Genomic DNA, 15,600 nt, shown 5'->3' with positions numbered 1-15,600 from the left:
TTCATCACAGCAAATCAGGGTGCTGCTAGGAACTGCCCCATGTAAAGAAATTATAAGGAAAATAAACCTGTAAGTGAAACCATGCTATAGGTGCACCAGCAAACCATCCTGACATGAAAGACAGGTAAGTAGTAAGAGGCCAACATATCTGCATCAGTAATCCTCCAGTGACTTGAATATCAAAAAGGAAATCCTACAGTGAGTGAAATCAAGGGCATATTGTAGAAGCAGTGGCCTGCTCGGGCAATCCTGACCTTGATTAACAGCTCTTCTCCCACGGGAAAGCACATACCAAAGGGTAAGTCCAGCCATAAATACCTGTGCTTTGATGTACAGCCCAGAAAACTGGGCTTTGAATGTGTGTGGGTTGAATGATAAGAGCTAGAAACATCAGCTCTGCTTTTCTTGTTTTTGTATGGTGACTTTTTCTCTCCTGCTGGCCGGTTCTAATTGATGCTAAAACTTGTACACAGAAGAAACATGTAAACACTCAAGTGAGTTTTATAAAGACGATCCCGCTTGATGACTAAGTAGTGGTCTGTTATTCTTAATCTCAAAGCATATAAGTGAGATGGGTAACAAAGCAGTGGTGTAAACATCTAGGGATAAAAGGAGAAAGAATCCCTCGCAAAATGAGTTACAACTATCCTGGAGCATAAAATGGAAGAAAGAGAGATTCTATAAATACCAAGAAGTTAGAGGAAGAGAAAGGCAGAGGTACAAATAACAAATACCCAGAGTTGAGGGAAAGGTTTTATGAATTTTGCTGCTTTCTTCACATAAGCATTAATGATAGGTACTTAACAATGCTATTTTTTTTTAACAGAATTATATATGCCAGAGTAGGGAAAAAAAAACAAGTAAAAGAATGTTTGAATAAGTGAGATGTATGCAAGTCTCTAATGCTTGCTGAAATTCACTTAATACCTACTGGGCTCTTGACTTATGTCTGAAAGTTCCTGAAGGACTGGATAAGTCACCAGGGCCTACAGCAACTATGTGCCCTAAGAAGGAAATACAGTCAGCATCATACTTAAAATTTTTGGGAATTAGCAGAAATCTGACATTATAATACACATTTTACACATTATTTTAAACCAAGCACGCACTTGGTTTAAAGCCTTGCTCTTCCTTAATTCTTCCCATCATGGCACCTGGGTTTTCAAAAAGCAAAAGAAAAATTTAGTGAGTTTTTTTTTCTTAAATTTGACATTCAAGGCAGGCTTAGATTTCAACACAATTAAGAAGTTGTTGGCTGTTTGCAAGGTTATAATCATTCCTGCTTTTAAAAATGGGAAAGGAAGAACCTAGGGAATTACAGAGTACTCTGCCTAACATCAATACTGAGAAAGATAATGAGACAAATTATTGAGAAGTGAATTCATACACACCATGAGAAGGTGATAAGAAGCATCCAACATTAATTTGTCAAACTAATCTGAGTTCCTTCTTGAATAAGGCAACTGGTCCAAAAGATAAAGAAAAGCAGTTCAAATGACTGTATGTAAGACCCAAGATGTATCTTGACCTGAGTAAGGCTTTTAACATCATCCTGCATGCTCTTAAATGAACTGGGGAAAGCTGTTCCGTTTGAAATCACTCCTAATTCGAAAAATAAACCTAATACCTGGTGGTTGGTGGCTACACGTGATGTCTTGCACAGCTCCTAATGGGTAGGCTTCTGTCAACATTTCAGTGAGGATTTAAATGACAGAATTAGAAATAATTATACACCTATAAGCTTGGTAGGTGACAATATGTAAAGATTTGCAGAATGTGCTCAAGGAGAGAGTTAGAACTCAAAATATCCTGATCGTTTGTGAAAGTCAACATGAAAAATTTTAACAAAGGCGATCACAGAAGATGAAACATTTGGGAGGATGAAATCAAAAGCATAACCACAAAATGGCACTGCAGATAAAGATCGAGTGATTAATGAGGGCCATGAATGAGCTAACATTTTGATGTGGTTGAGGAAAAGATTCTAGATTTTCTTGAATTGTCTGCTCAAGACAGTGTATGTAGGATGCTCTTCTGGGCACTGGTGAGGTCTCAACTAAAATACCATTTTACTCTGAGGCACCATAATTTCAGAAACATGTAGATCAGCTGGAGGCAATCCAGAGATCAAAAAGGAGATTGGAAAATTGGATATATAAAGCAAGGTTGCAAGTTCTAGTTTTGTTTTAATCTTAAATAATAATAATAATAAAGGTTATATGGTGTTCAACAGTCTGAGTACATAAATGGCTGTTACAAAGAGGGTAGTTTTATGGTTTTTGATGCCCACCAAGGACACACAGAATGTTGAGGAACCTTTTTCAGCTATACTACAATAAATAAGACAGTAACCCATTCTAACTAGAAGAAAAGATTACTGCTGGAATATATTATCCAGGAAGGTTGTATAATATTTGCCATTATTGATTTTAGATACAAATCAGAGGGACTGCCACCTGCACTTATCAAGACAGTTGTGGACTTTCTTTGAAGCTAGGAGATGGCTCAGGTGCATGTTTTGTAGCAGGTGGCTGAGATGACTGGAACTGTGACAGAGCATACAAATTATTACATGGTAATCCATACCATATTTCCCCTAAGAAAGCATTTGAAAATTCCATGTGCAGTTCTGAGCATATTCAATTGCTGTTATGGAATATTGCACATGTCCTTCTTTGGTATTTTCTTTAACTTCTTTCCTTTGATTTTGTGTTGTGGGGTTTTTGCTTTGTTTTTATTTTACCTCAGGAACTTTTGGTACAGCTTTGATTAAAAATATTGAGGAATAACAAACTACATAACCTCTTGAGATTCCATCCAAATCTATACTTCTATGATTCATGTGCAAACTACTGTATTTTTCTGAGCTGTTGGAGAGCTTTGCAAGCACAAGTTAATTATTAAACTAGTTATTTTCCCAGGGCTATAATGACCTAATGATTTATGATAGTGCTCAAATGAGGAATTAAACAAACAAATCCAGAATAAACACAGATCAAATAATCTTTGCCAATGAAAAAGAACAAAATGTTGTTTTCATGCCAGTGGGTCTGCAAAACAACAGCATAGTTGTTAGTTAGCTGTTACTTGTTAGTAAAACTAACAAGTGCAGGCTTCTCAACCTGTGAGAATTTCTACTTTAGTAATTATTTTTATTCAAAGTTTTAGGACATTTTTATATTTTGGAAAATTAGAAGAATGTGAACGAGAAAAAAAATGTAGTGTTTTGAGAAGGTTGGGAAGTTTTAGGGGCTTGAATTACAACTGAGCATTTCAACATTCAAAAACCAAAATACTGCAGTCATGGTGTACCACATATATATATATGTATCTATATGTGTGTATATGTTTTTATATTTATATATATATATATATATATATATATATCTTAGCTAGGGGAGCACAGAGCCCTCATATACACAAGAAAATGCCAACCAGAATTACTGTGCAAGTAAAATTGCATTCTGCAATATGATATTTTTTGTGTTATCTCAAAATAAATCTCTTTAAAATCATACAAAGGAAAACTGAGCAAACCCATTTATTTTTCTATTTCATTTTTTTACTATTTAAAACCGAAGTTTTTTCCAAAAAAAATGCTCTTTGTTAGAAATTCAAACCCATATAAAACTTCTGACAAATTCTAGTCACTACTTCATATGAAAGTAACTAGCTCAAAAATGTCTTCTAGAGAAATCTGTGTTCATCAGAGTGAACTGTAGTTAACCAAAATATGACTGTAAACTGGAAGTGTTTTCAGTCACCATTGTTATTTTAATCTAGCAAAAGATGATCTTCAAAGATAGGATCAGGGTTATGACTTTCCAGAAATTTATAAATATTTAGTTTCAGTGTTCATGGTCTATACTTCAGTGAATATCTACTGGTTCTTTTGTTCTTTTGAAACTATACAGGACTTTTAGACACAAGAATAAGGAATTTCATAATGCACAAGACCTTTCCCTCATAAGAAAATGTGGCTTGCATCAGGTATATCATTAGACACCCCACCTGTGGATCCATGGAACTAAAAAACTTGCAGAATTTCAAAGACCCTGGGACAAACATGTCAGGTGTCAAGGAAAGCCTTAATCCCAAAGTACAGGGAGGGACAATTAGACAATGGGGGTTGGGGTAGATAACCTTTAAAGATCTCTCCCAAAAATCAAGATCTGTGAATCTGTGCCCCAAGAGGAGAGAGCTCGGCTGAGCTGAGCTTGCTCAGGACAGCCCAGGTGAGCTGATTTCATTGCTGGGACCTATAAATACGAAGGTGGACTCTGCTTTGCAGGCCAGGGTGTTGGTACAGCCCCACTGCACACGCCAACAGACTAAAGTGTCTTAAGCAGCTTAAATAGCTTTAAGCAGCTTTGAAGGCTTAGATACTGTAAGCTTATAAAGCAGTTTAAGCTGCTTAAACCACTCTAGGACTTTAACAAGGGCCCCACGATGCGCTCCTCGCCTGGTGACTGAAACAAAGCTCGCCCGCCATGGGCTGGAAGGATGGAGCTGCAGGGCTGCCACAGATCCAGCAAGGAATCTGCTGATATTGACATACTTTGTCAATGATGTCGTATGAAATAATGCATCATATACTTTCACCCCTTGGTTAACTCATTGTTGCTTTCTTTTCTCTTAACAACCTCACTTCCCCAGCCACTGCTGTGTCTTTTTCTCCCTATTTTCACCAATTCAGCTCAGGTTCTTTCAATATCTCTTTTCTGTCCAATTAATTCTTCCTAAGAGATCAATGGGCTTTTCTTACTGCAGTGATACCTTTTATGAAGAAAACACATCTCAATTCAGCCTATTCAATCCACAGAGCCATGCTGGGGGTAACTGATCATTTGTATCAGGGATGGTTTAACCTAAATCTAGAAATATTTTTCTCAGAAGAAGGACATGAGTTGATAGAAGCATTATGAAAAAAACCCAACCATGTAATCTCAGGAAGTACCAATGGCAGTCATTAAGTTATCACCTAGAAAATCAGGAAACCAGATGGGAAAGCATTGTTCAGAAGAAGGAATACAATGCACTGAATCTGTGTTGAAGTTTCTGGCATTTTAGAGGTTTCATAAAGGATGTAGGAGGAGGAAGTCTGGGAACAGCTGTCCCGAAAAATGGGTAAATTTATGTTCCTACACTGAATCTCTTAAGGCTGAAAGGACTTTGTTTTTAGTTTTTACTCTGTCTGAATTTGGGATATGCTGTGCAAACCACAAGTCACATTGTTCCTACTAAAGGATGTAATACCCCCTCCCTCTTACACAGAAGACAGCAGCTGAGTGTAGGTTTGGTTTGGTTTAGTGACAATTCACTTTGAGCTCCCATGCTAGTAACCAGGGCAGTGTTGAGAATACACTGGAGCACTTGATTCAGATGTGATATCCTTGCTGCAAAGGATCCACTCAGGCCTGCATCACACCACTTTTCTTGTGTTTGAATTCCCTTCCCAGTTTCTTTACAGGTAACATTCTCCTCTTCCTTTTCATAACCTTCACCAATTTCCTGGGGATGTATCCTAATTTCTATTTCTCGGGTGTTCTCTCTCTCCCCTCAGCTTCACTGGGCCCCTATTTTTCACAGGCTTATGCAATCCCATTACATGCGCCTTTGTATATATCACACACTTCAGTCGCAATTTAGCTAATAAATGTAATTATAAAGCTTATAATACTCAAACAATGTGTTTGAAAGACTTGAAAGACTTAAGAGTGTAAGCAGGAAGAGGAATAATGGTCAGCCCTACTTACTGATCTGTTTTTTGATGATTGTCTATAGTGTGTATTGAATGCACACCATGTCAAATGTGATATAATTATATAAGCATCATTTAACACTTTCATTAGGGCTTGATTTATACCAAATGTTATTTTTTCCAGTATCCTGAAAGAATGTTTGTCTCCATTCTTATTGAAGAAAATTATTTGTAGCATGATTTATTTTTTTCAAGTCATCAATGCATTTTAATCTCTTCTCCCATTTATCTACCTATCAATAATTACTTCCTTCAAAATGTGTTCAAAACCCCCACATATGATATCAATAGGATTCACTAGCTTGGTGAGTGATTGAGTTATTTTTTTCTTAAATATTAGTTTGATATTCTCCCATTAGGTGACACCACTGGTAGTTAACAGGTATATTTGTAGTGCAGTGTGAGAACCATGGGAATGTGGTTTTCTTGGGTTCATGACTTGTGTCTTCATCATCCTCCTAGATGTCCCATCTCCTTCTCCAGTTCCTTCTCCAGCTCCAGCCAGTTTTTTAGGAAAAAGGGCAGGTTGTCTAGACTCTCTGTGGGTTTTGTGATCAGTGGATCAGCATTAGCTGCTTGGTGTCCATACAGCTCTCAGGATGGAGAAGGTGAGCTGCAATCCCCATTCCTTCAACTTCAACAGTAATTTGGGTCTTGTTCTTCTCTAGGAAGCTGCTTATTTGCAGCAACAATTAATGATGGGAATTGAAGACGGTAAGGTTAATTGTGAGTCATGGAAAGTCATCTTTTTTAGCCCTGAAAGCTATATGTAGTCATCTATTCACAACTCAAGCATTTTATTTGTCATGCATGCTATTACATCTGAGGAAACAAAGGTCCTACTCATGTTGCAAGACAGTTTGGGTAGTTTCACAACTGAATGATTTCTTTTAACATTTGTAGACCAGAAAATAGAAATCAGGCATCAGGTCATGTATGCAGGCCATGGTTTCGCAGACATTTACCCTTATGCCCAAATTTCAATTGGAACTTTATTTTCCTTGACTTCCAGGAAACATCAGGGTGTTCTAAAATTAACTCTGCTGCTTTGAGGTGACAGCAGCACTGCATGTTTGCATGGCTTGATAAACAACGGTGTGTGCTCAAGAAGTATTTTGCTGACTGTGTTAAGCGTGGTGAGGTCACACATCTGTGCTGATCCATTCACCAGTGGAGAAAGAAAGTTTTCAGTGATGCTGCTGGACTAAATCACCAAGTGCTGACAGCTGCCAGGGTTGTGTTGCTGGGCAGATCATCAGGTGGTGGCCAGCCACTGAGGGCTGCTCATGCAGCAAAAATGTACAGGACAGCAGAGTCACCCTTCCTTCCTTCCCCAAAGTCAAGGAAGGAAGGACCGTCTCCTTGATGACCTTGATTAGAGCTGATGGACAGCATGGGGCTTCCATAAGGAAGTAAGTTTTTCTTGTCCCTCTAGCTTCTTCAGCATTTTCTTCCAAACCTTCATGCTCCCACCACTGTTTAATATTTTTTTTTAATCTTGTTAAGCTGAAGTAAAACAATGGCTTATTTCAACTTCAAAAAATAAGTTTTATTTACATTTGTTCCTAGCTATTTTTTTCTTTTTTTTTTTTCAGATTTGATGGCTAGCTTCTTCAGCTAATGGATGACACAGAATATTGCCTGAATCTATTATATATCTATGAACACCAAATTCCTAGATTTCAAGACCCTCCCAATTGCTGGAAGTCATCTTAAGAGGTGAATAGAGTTTAAGATTTTAGGAAGAAAGCCCAAGTTTCCACTCTACCAATATTAATTTAATGTGTTCCCACCTGCACCCTTCATTCTGTAATTGGGCTGTGCTTCCATCTCCACCCACATCCTGCCTTGACTCATGTCCACGTGTGGATGACAGGGGCAGTGACAGGTAAGTCAGCCAGCTTGCAGGCTGAGTCACTCCAGGAAGGCAGACTGTCATCTGGCAACTAGGATGGAGAAGAAGGAAGTGTGCCAACCAAACAGGTGATCTGAGCAATGCATGGCACCCCACATGCCAAAACACAGGTTGCACAATGTTGGCTATGACAGAGAAATGTGTAAAAGAATACACAAATGCATTTCCAAAATGGCCTTCATAGTGGGAAATAAGAAATACCAAAACTCAGCCTATTTGTTTTTATGGATCACTTTAATAGCAAAGATGAATGTAGCAGTCAAGAAACAGAGCAATGGTGTGGTATAACCCTCTCAGCATTTTTGTTCACTTTTATATGGATGTCTTTTCCTCTGCATGGAGGTTCAAAAGCAGGATCACAAACACAATTTATGAGTATGGAGCAATTATGCTATTTGTTGAATTGTACACACAATAAATGGCTGTGAGTAATGTGCTATTAGCCTAAGCATTAATACCCTCACCACCTCTGATGCAGGTAACCACTGGATTTCTGCTGCTCAGGCAGATGGCAATCACATGGGAAAGTGCCAGACTCCATTGCTTCTTGCAATAGGATGATCCTTGTTTTGCTGAGTTGCTATATTCTATTTTTTTTTCTCAGAGTTTTAGAGTTATTTTAGTTGTTAATTTTTTCCACAAGTCTGCAAGTGACTGCTGCCAACTCAACAATTTCACTTCTGTTCTTGTTTCAGCTTTTTTTTTTACATATCTTGCTTGGCTTAAGTGCTTGTATTGTCACTTATAGGTTAGCAACCTTTTTTTAGTCAAGCAGACTTGGGGTCACATAGCCTACCTAGGCCTTGTGTTAAAATAGTTTGAGTGTGAATGAATGTATGTGAATGTATTAAAATAGTTTGAGTACCAATATGGTGGGAGACAGACGGATCTGTACTTGTTGTTTGATGTATTTTTAAGCACCTTGCTGGCTTAAACATGTGGGTCTTGCCAGATGGCAGAAAGACTCAGAAATAGATACTGACATGAACACCCTGCAGGGGCAGATGTTCTGTATCACTAACTGGTGGTATCAGTGGTGGTCTTTGTAATGCTAAGCAGAAAGGTCTGGGAAGGATGGGCAGAACAAGTCAGGTAAGTCCAAAAAAGGGTGCATCATAAAGAAAATAAAAACTCAGAAATAAAAATTCCATAGTGCTGTGTGGTCATTGAAGGGACGTAGACCATGCTTTGCATGTAAAGCCAGTTTATAACAGTAATCACCAGTATTTATAGTACTCTAATGTCCATGCAAAACGTTCCACTGGGACCCCTTAAGTCCCTGTTACATTCTTTTGTGCCAGCAATGCCCTTGCTACATCTTCTCTTCTCAGAGGGGTCCGAGTGACCTGACACGATGTATTCACTTTTGTTCTTGCCTTGAGTTTATCTCTCCCATGGCTTCCACTGTACCAGGGCCAGGAGGTCTGAGGCATTACCCAGCTCAGCTTCTGATCTTCCACACTGCTCAGACAATGGAAAGTGTGTGGAATTACAGGAAGGAACCTGAGAGTAAACAACTCAATGATAAATAATGTCCTCTGTGAAGATGCAAAGGAAAGATGAACAGAGATGTATCAAATACCTGACACTTGAAACTGAAACTCCTGCCCCGATAGGAAACCACAGACCTTGTTTACTAAGTTACAAAAATCCTGTGCGGGTAGTTTAAACAGGAAGTGGGCTGATCAAAAGCAAAGATAGGGAAATACATACAACAGATATAATATGGATCAGCAAAGCATTTTGAATAAGTCAGCAGCAGAAAGTTAGCCCTACTTGGACATGAGATTCTGTAACATGAGATGATGTGAATCTCTTTAAAAAGAGATTTGCCATTGGTGCGCTGATGACATCAAAAAAGCAAGTTGTTGTCCAGTAGGTAGCAGCAAAATGCATTGAAAGACATTTTGGTTGTAGTAGAAATGCTGAGACCACGATGTCACTGCAGAAGTAAAATTTTAGAAGTTGTTGGGGAAAAAAAACCTAGGAAAAATGCCAAATGTTTACTAGAGCAAACATGGAGTTGCTAAAGTCTTAAAATGTGAGAATGGGTAGGTATCTCTCTGCCCTATGCTATAGGGGAGGTCATTTGCAGTGGAATACCACGCAAGATGACACAGGATTGGAGGAGAGCAGCCTCTGGACTCAGGTCCAGACAACCAGATATTCATGCAAAGTGCATCCTGAAAGAACACGTGCAATGGCATGCTTTGCTCATCACCACCTTCATTGATTATTTTTTCAGGTTGCTTGACATGGGCCTCAGGAATGCCTTGTGGAGTTCAGCACTCAGCTCTGTCACCACAGCCTCGCAGAGAGGAGTGGATGGTTGTGTCTGGGAGTCCATCTAAGTAAGAGGCTGGTGTACTTTGAACACTGGTGTGAAGCAAGGCTACACTTGATTTCTGGGGCTGCTTAGCATTATCCTACATAGCTACTGTGTAAGCATCACGAGCAGCAGCATTCTGTGGGGTAGATTGCACATCTCTTGGAAGCACAAATTGTGCTAGTAGCACTGTGTTACTGAGCCATAGACCTGAAAAAAAACTGTGAAGATACATAACCTAGCAAAAGAAGTAAGCCAGACAGGATTCAAAATCAGTTATCAAAGCAAACATCCTTGAAAGCTTAATACCAAGCATCAAAGTCATGCTAGAAAATACAAATTCTGAGAAAGCAGAGCTTGCCAGTCCTGTCCATATCCCACTTCTGACTAATTAGGAAAGAACTGACAGTAAAAATAGGAGAGTCTTCCACCACTCATTTCAGCATATGGAAATTCAAGATATTCAGTTTCAGATGAAAACAAAATACTTTTTAGAATTATTATTTACATGTAATTACAATGCTAAAATAGATCCTGGAAAACAGAGACATCAAAGATGATAGGAAAACTAGATGCCTTGAGAAAAAAGGAAGTGCCTATGAAAAAGTCTGAGTGTTGAACTCAGCACAGAGTTGAACTGCTACCACCACCTCTGCTTCCAACACAGTCAGCAGGGAGCGTAGGATATCATTGTTGTACATCCTCTGAATGGCAACCCCCAAGAATTCCCCCAGAGGTGATCCAGTGTGTGAAGAAGACCCACCTTACAGAAATGATCGTGATCAGTCCCAACTGTGTATGCTAGAAACAACAAGGAATGAATGGTGGTAAGAAATGGAAGGTGCTACCTTCTACAGCAAAAATAACATGGGGCTGCAAAGAGGATCCAATAGATTCTCTGTAAGTGCTTTTTTTGCTCTGCAAAGCAAAATTGCATTAGCTAGCTTGCCACTGGAGATAATAGTTGAGAACCTTACCAAAGGGGAGGGAAATAATGTTCTTGCTCCAAAGATGCAAAGAGTAGCTGCTGTCCAGGCAAAAGCACTGTACCAAATACTTCAAGGAGCCAAGGAAAACCTTGTGCGGAGGCATCACTTTGTAATTGCTGCAGCCATGGTGGACTGGGGAGGAAATCCACGTCAAGATTTGGCAGGTGTGGGACTCAGGTAGTCATGCCAATAGAAATTACTTGATCCCTGATTAAAAGGAGCTTTGCCTTTCATGTATCTCCAAAGGTATCTAGAGTCTACTGATGTAATTAGCAATGATGGTTTATTTTCATTACCTAGACTGAATGAAAGGTCTTTAATCAAACTGTGTTGTATTAGAGACAGTTCCATTGTTTAGCCATAAATATTTGGCGTGCAGTCTGGTGTTGATATGCAAGGTTAGTAGTACCTATAAAATAAGTAGTCCTTTTTTTATTTGCATTATCTACCAGGTTGTTTTTTGCATATTAAGGTTGAACTTAGATCTGAGTGTGCTTTTTGAGGTGATTCCTCATTGAAATAAGGTGGCACACTGAATACATTCAGGATATATTGTTTCTGCTACAATTCCCAGTCATTTATGTAGCCAAATTTTGACTCAAAAGCACTAAATCTATGCTTCTTTAGAAATGTAAATCTCTACAGTCTGTTCCCAGCTTTCTTTTACATTTCTCATAATATCAAGCCCACACACAGCCCAGATTCCTCAATGGTAGCTGGTGAAATTTTTCCAACTTCTTGAGCTATATATATTCCTATGTCTTGAGCAGCAGCCTGTGTCTGTGTTTTGAGTGCAGACTGCTGTTATTTTAGATACCTACCTCCATAAAGGAGCACAAGTGTTTCTTACATGTCTTCATTATGGGAATTTTTTCATTACTTTCACAGAGGCTTAACCTCATTTCCAAAATGAGGTTGTTCTTGTTCTCCAAAGTTAAATAACTAAATACAGGTATAGATGTGTGTGAGAATGTGTGTGTGTGTATAAAACATTGGGAGTCTGTCCATCAAGATCCATATGTATTTATATGCATATAATGGTTGAAGTAAAGAGTTTTATTCAGGAAGGAGTCTTAAATGTGTGCCTTCTTTTTAAGCACTTACTGAAGAGAGGTTTCCTGCATTTTTACACACTTTTCTGAATAGGGGTGCATCAAATAACAGGCTTATTTTCTTAGTTTCTGAAATATCACTTCCTGGATCACCTGCTGCTTGCAAGGCTGACAGCAGCAAGGGGATATAAACCTTAGCTCACACTGCCTCACCAGTAACAGAAGGACACATTGCATGTACTCATACAACATGTTGTTCCTCAGGTGAGACCATGTGCTTTAGTAACCTGTCTTTATGGAGTGGGAACATTAACATGAAGGTCATGGGTCCCAGAACACAGCTGTGATGAAGCAAATCTACATTGTGACATTCAAATTTGTTATATAATTAGAGCATTCAATTATAGACTGAAAGACACACTTAGACTGTATTAGAATGTACTCTGATGTAAATGAGGTTAATTCCCTAACAGGCCGGGCAGTGATAAAAGGAGCAGATAAGCTCCCAGCACTAACTGGGGACAAAATTAAGCAAATGGCATTCTTGCCTGCCTTGCCCTGCTCTGCCTGGCCTCATCCTGTGCCCTGATCCTATGGCCCTGAAAGCCCCTGCCACAGCTCAAAGGTGGGCTCAAAATGCCCACCTTTTTTTGTAATCTGCTAATAAATGATTTCTCCTTTGGGTTCCAGCTGCAGCTCTGCCCTTGTGCAGGGTATCAGTCAGGTAGAGCAGCCACAAGCCCTGGGAACAGCTAGGACTCTTCAACAATTTCAGTAGTTTTCTTGGGTTAATGCTGGGTTTAGTCTCTGAAAACAATAAGTTTTGATAGGAGCCCTTGTTTCTGTAGGCTGATCTGGCTGGTTCAGCCATAGCTGATGTAAGCTGGAACATTGAGGCTTGTTTCAAAGAGAGAGGGAATGCAAGCCAAGACACAAATATGGGCCCCTATTTTCCTTTGAAAAATATGGTTAAGTTTCCATTTTCCTCTCAGGCAGCAATAAGCTACTCCTCCAAGTGAGCAAAGGGTCCTTTATATTTTGGAGATATTTGAGGAAATTGCTATGGCATTATTGTTCCATAAGTCACTTCCAAAATATTCTAGGTCTCACGCAGAGGTGGAAAGAGTCTGTGACCAGACTGCACAGTCTAGAAACAACTGAGATTAAATGCAAGGGCAGCAGGAACAATGTCCAAAACAGATAAATCAGGGTGACTGCATAGTCGCATTCTTGTTTTCACTCTGTACTAAAAGATAGGGCAAAATAAGCCTGTATAGCAAATACATGAAAAAACATATAGTGGAAGAAATATTTATGCTGTATTAGCATATTCTCTGCTCTAAATGAGTCTGGGTTAATTGCTTATCAGACCAAAATGGGATAGCAGGGGAGGTAAGCTCTTAATATCACATTAGGAGAAATTAATTAAGCAGAATAAACATAATTTATTTGATTCTTCTATTTCGTATTTCAATTGCTTTATTAACAGTCTCAGTAATGTTCTTTAACAAATTCTTTATTTATTTTCTTAAGCAGACAAAAAAGAAAAATTAAAACTATCTGGAAAGAGATTAATTTTATCCTGGTTCCTTGTTCTCCTCAGCAGATGAACAACTGCAGCCTCAGCACAGATTTCTGCTACTTGAGTTAATGGAGTGCCGCTGCCAGTCACGGGTTGTCATCCTCTGAGTAAAGCCCTCCCAGAAAGAGGATTGCTGATGGGCACTGGTGAGAAACATGAACTGAGGATTTGCTTGTTGGCTGGGATGGCAGGTAATTGGATAGATGTATATTCCAGATATAAGGTAACCCACTGTGTCTCCTCCAGCCTCTCATCATCCTTGTCCTTTTTCTTTCCCCACTTCATCCTACACCTCATCTGCTCCTACAGGAAGACACAGTGGATCCCAGCTCCTGATCTCCCAATCTGATTAGCTCTTTGCTCACTCCCCAGTATGACACTTGTGCTTCCAATTTACTTGGCAGGACTGCCCTAACTCCCCAACTCCTTCTTATGATCCCATTTCTCATCTATAATAGGTTTGGTATCCAATATCTCTGTCTGAAAAATTCTTCACAGTGCATTTGAAGAACTCTGTACTCTTGATTTGAACAACTGTGTTGCTGGGACCTGAGGAAGGCAGACCCCTGCTTTTCTTTTGTAGAGTATGCTTTTACAGTTCATGTCCATCCATAGCAAATGGGACCTCCTAGGAAAGTGTTCTGTTTAAATCAAAGTCATCTTTATTAAACACACACCAAGACTTTTCATATACCTGTCACTGACACAAAAGCTGTTTTCTATCAGTTTTTAAGTCCTTACACCAAACTTGCAATATATAGGTTTTGTCAAAGAAGACACCAGAATTTTTAACCACAGCACATTTGCCTTTACAGCCTGTCAGACACGTCAGAGATGTCCAAGTTGTTTTACACTCGCTCCCCTTGAGAATGTGCGTCAAGTAAAAAGTCCTGAATGATAAAATTTCATATTGTTTAGACAGGACAGCAGTATGAACGCATTTAATCTTATAAAAAGCATTCTAATATCTTTAGTGACCACTATACAGACTTTTATTCCTTAGAGAAAATAAGGAATGCCCTTGCAAACAAGAAAAATTAGATTGTGTTGTGCCAAGGCCTATGCTCTAAATAGTTCAAGGTGGCCAGTGTACAGCTCTGACTGTTACATAAAGCAATTTGCAAAGATCAGTGGAAATTAAACACAAAATAAAAGCTTCTTCAAGAAAACAAGATCCAGTGAAAAGCCCCAAGGACTATGCTGAAATCATTTTCAGTAAAGATAAAAAAAGTGAGACTAGACTCAGTAGTAGTCTAGCAGAGTAGTTGAGAGAAGACTCTCAGTCAGGTGTAAGAAGTATGACACTGATTATGTGGGCAATTATGATGAGATTTATTTCTGATACAGTATCTAAATATTGCCAATGCAATGTATAACTTAAGCAGGTCTGAAGGGCTATAAGATAGACAGGGTCAGCTGGAAACCGTGCAGGTTTGCAGAAAGCACAATTGCAAAGCACCGATGGAGCTGCATTAGGATTTTACTCAGCTGTCCAAACCTGAGTGTTCCCATCCTCGGGCTGGATGTACCCTGCAGGTGTCCCTGCAGGGGTGGGATCTACCTGGAAGCTGCCCTGCAGCCTTGGGAGGTCACTTTGCCATTTGGCCCAGTCTCCAGGAGCATTTTGTACCCTTTTGCAGGCCCATGTGTACCAAGATCAATCACAACCATCACCACTCCCCCACCTCTGGAATGCATTAATTATGCAAGCATCCAGACAGTTCCTCCTGCAATTCCCACCTGCTGTTCTTATCTTAGGACAGATCATATTCCAAGAGTGCATGGGAGAGGGGGTTGCTGTGCATGGAGGACACACTCCAAGACCCAATTATTTTTTGGTCACCATCACAGGGGGAAAATTGATACAGTAAACTTTGCTAATAAGCAAAATCATGAGTGGTGGGCTATTCTGACTCCCTGGTGACCCACATCTTGAGCTGCAAGGATACTTAATTTGACCCAAACTGCAGAAAGA

The 15,600-nt window shown here is 39.4% G+C and overlaps 1 protein-coding gene across 7 annotated transcripts in view; it reads left to right on the top strand.

Annotated features, from left to right (window-relative positions):
* Positions 1-15,600, top strand: part of TRIM24 (tripartite motif containing 24) — a 168,039-nt gene that overhangs the window by 84,552 nt on the left and 67,887 nt on the right. For 2 of the 7 annotated variants that reach the window (XM_085568664.1, XM_085568663.1), the window contains 2 exons: positions 7,357-7,480; positions 13,647-13,816. In XM_085568664.1, the coding sequence (XP_085424790.1) occupies positions 13,762-13,816 (55 nt within the window). In that variant the 5' untranslated portion in view covers positions 7,357-7,480; positions 13,647-13,761. Of the gene's footprint in view, positions 1-7,134; positions 7,481-9,921; positions 10,118-13,646; positions 13,817-15,600 lie in introns of those variants that run through there. The other 5 variants (XM_085568661.1, XM_085568660.1, XM_085568658.1 and 2 more) reach the window with 5 other exon arrangements.

This window comes from Lonchura striata, chromosome 1A (genome assembly GCF_050655825.1).
Source record: "Lonchura striata isolate lonStrDom1 chromosome 1A, ASM5065582v1, whole genome shotgun sequence".
Classification (NCBI taxonomy): Eukaryota; Metazoa; Chordata; class Aves; order Passeriformes; family Estrildidae; genus Lonchura; species Lonchura striata.
Note: the sequence above shows the minus strand (reverse complement) of the source record. Positions and strands in the feature narration are given on the sequence as shown.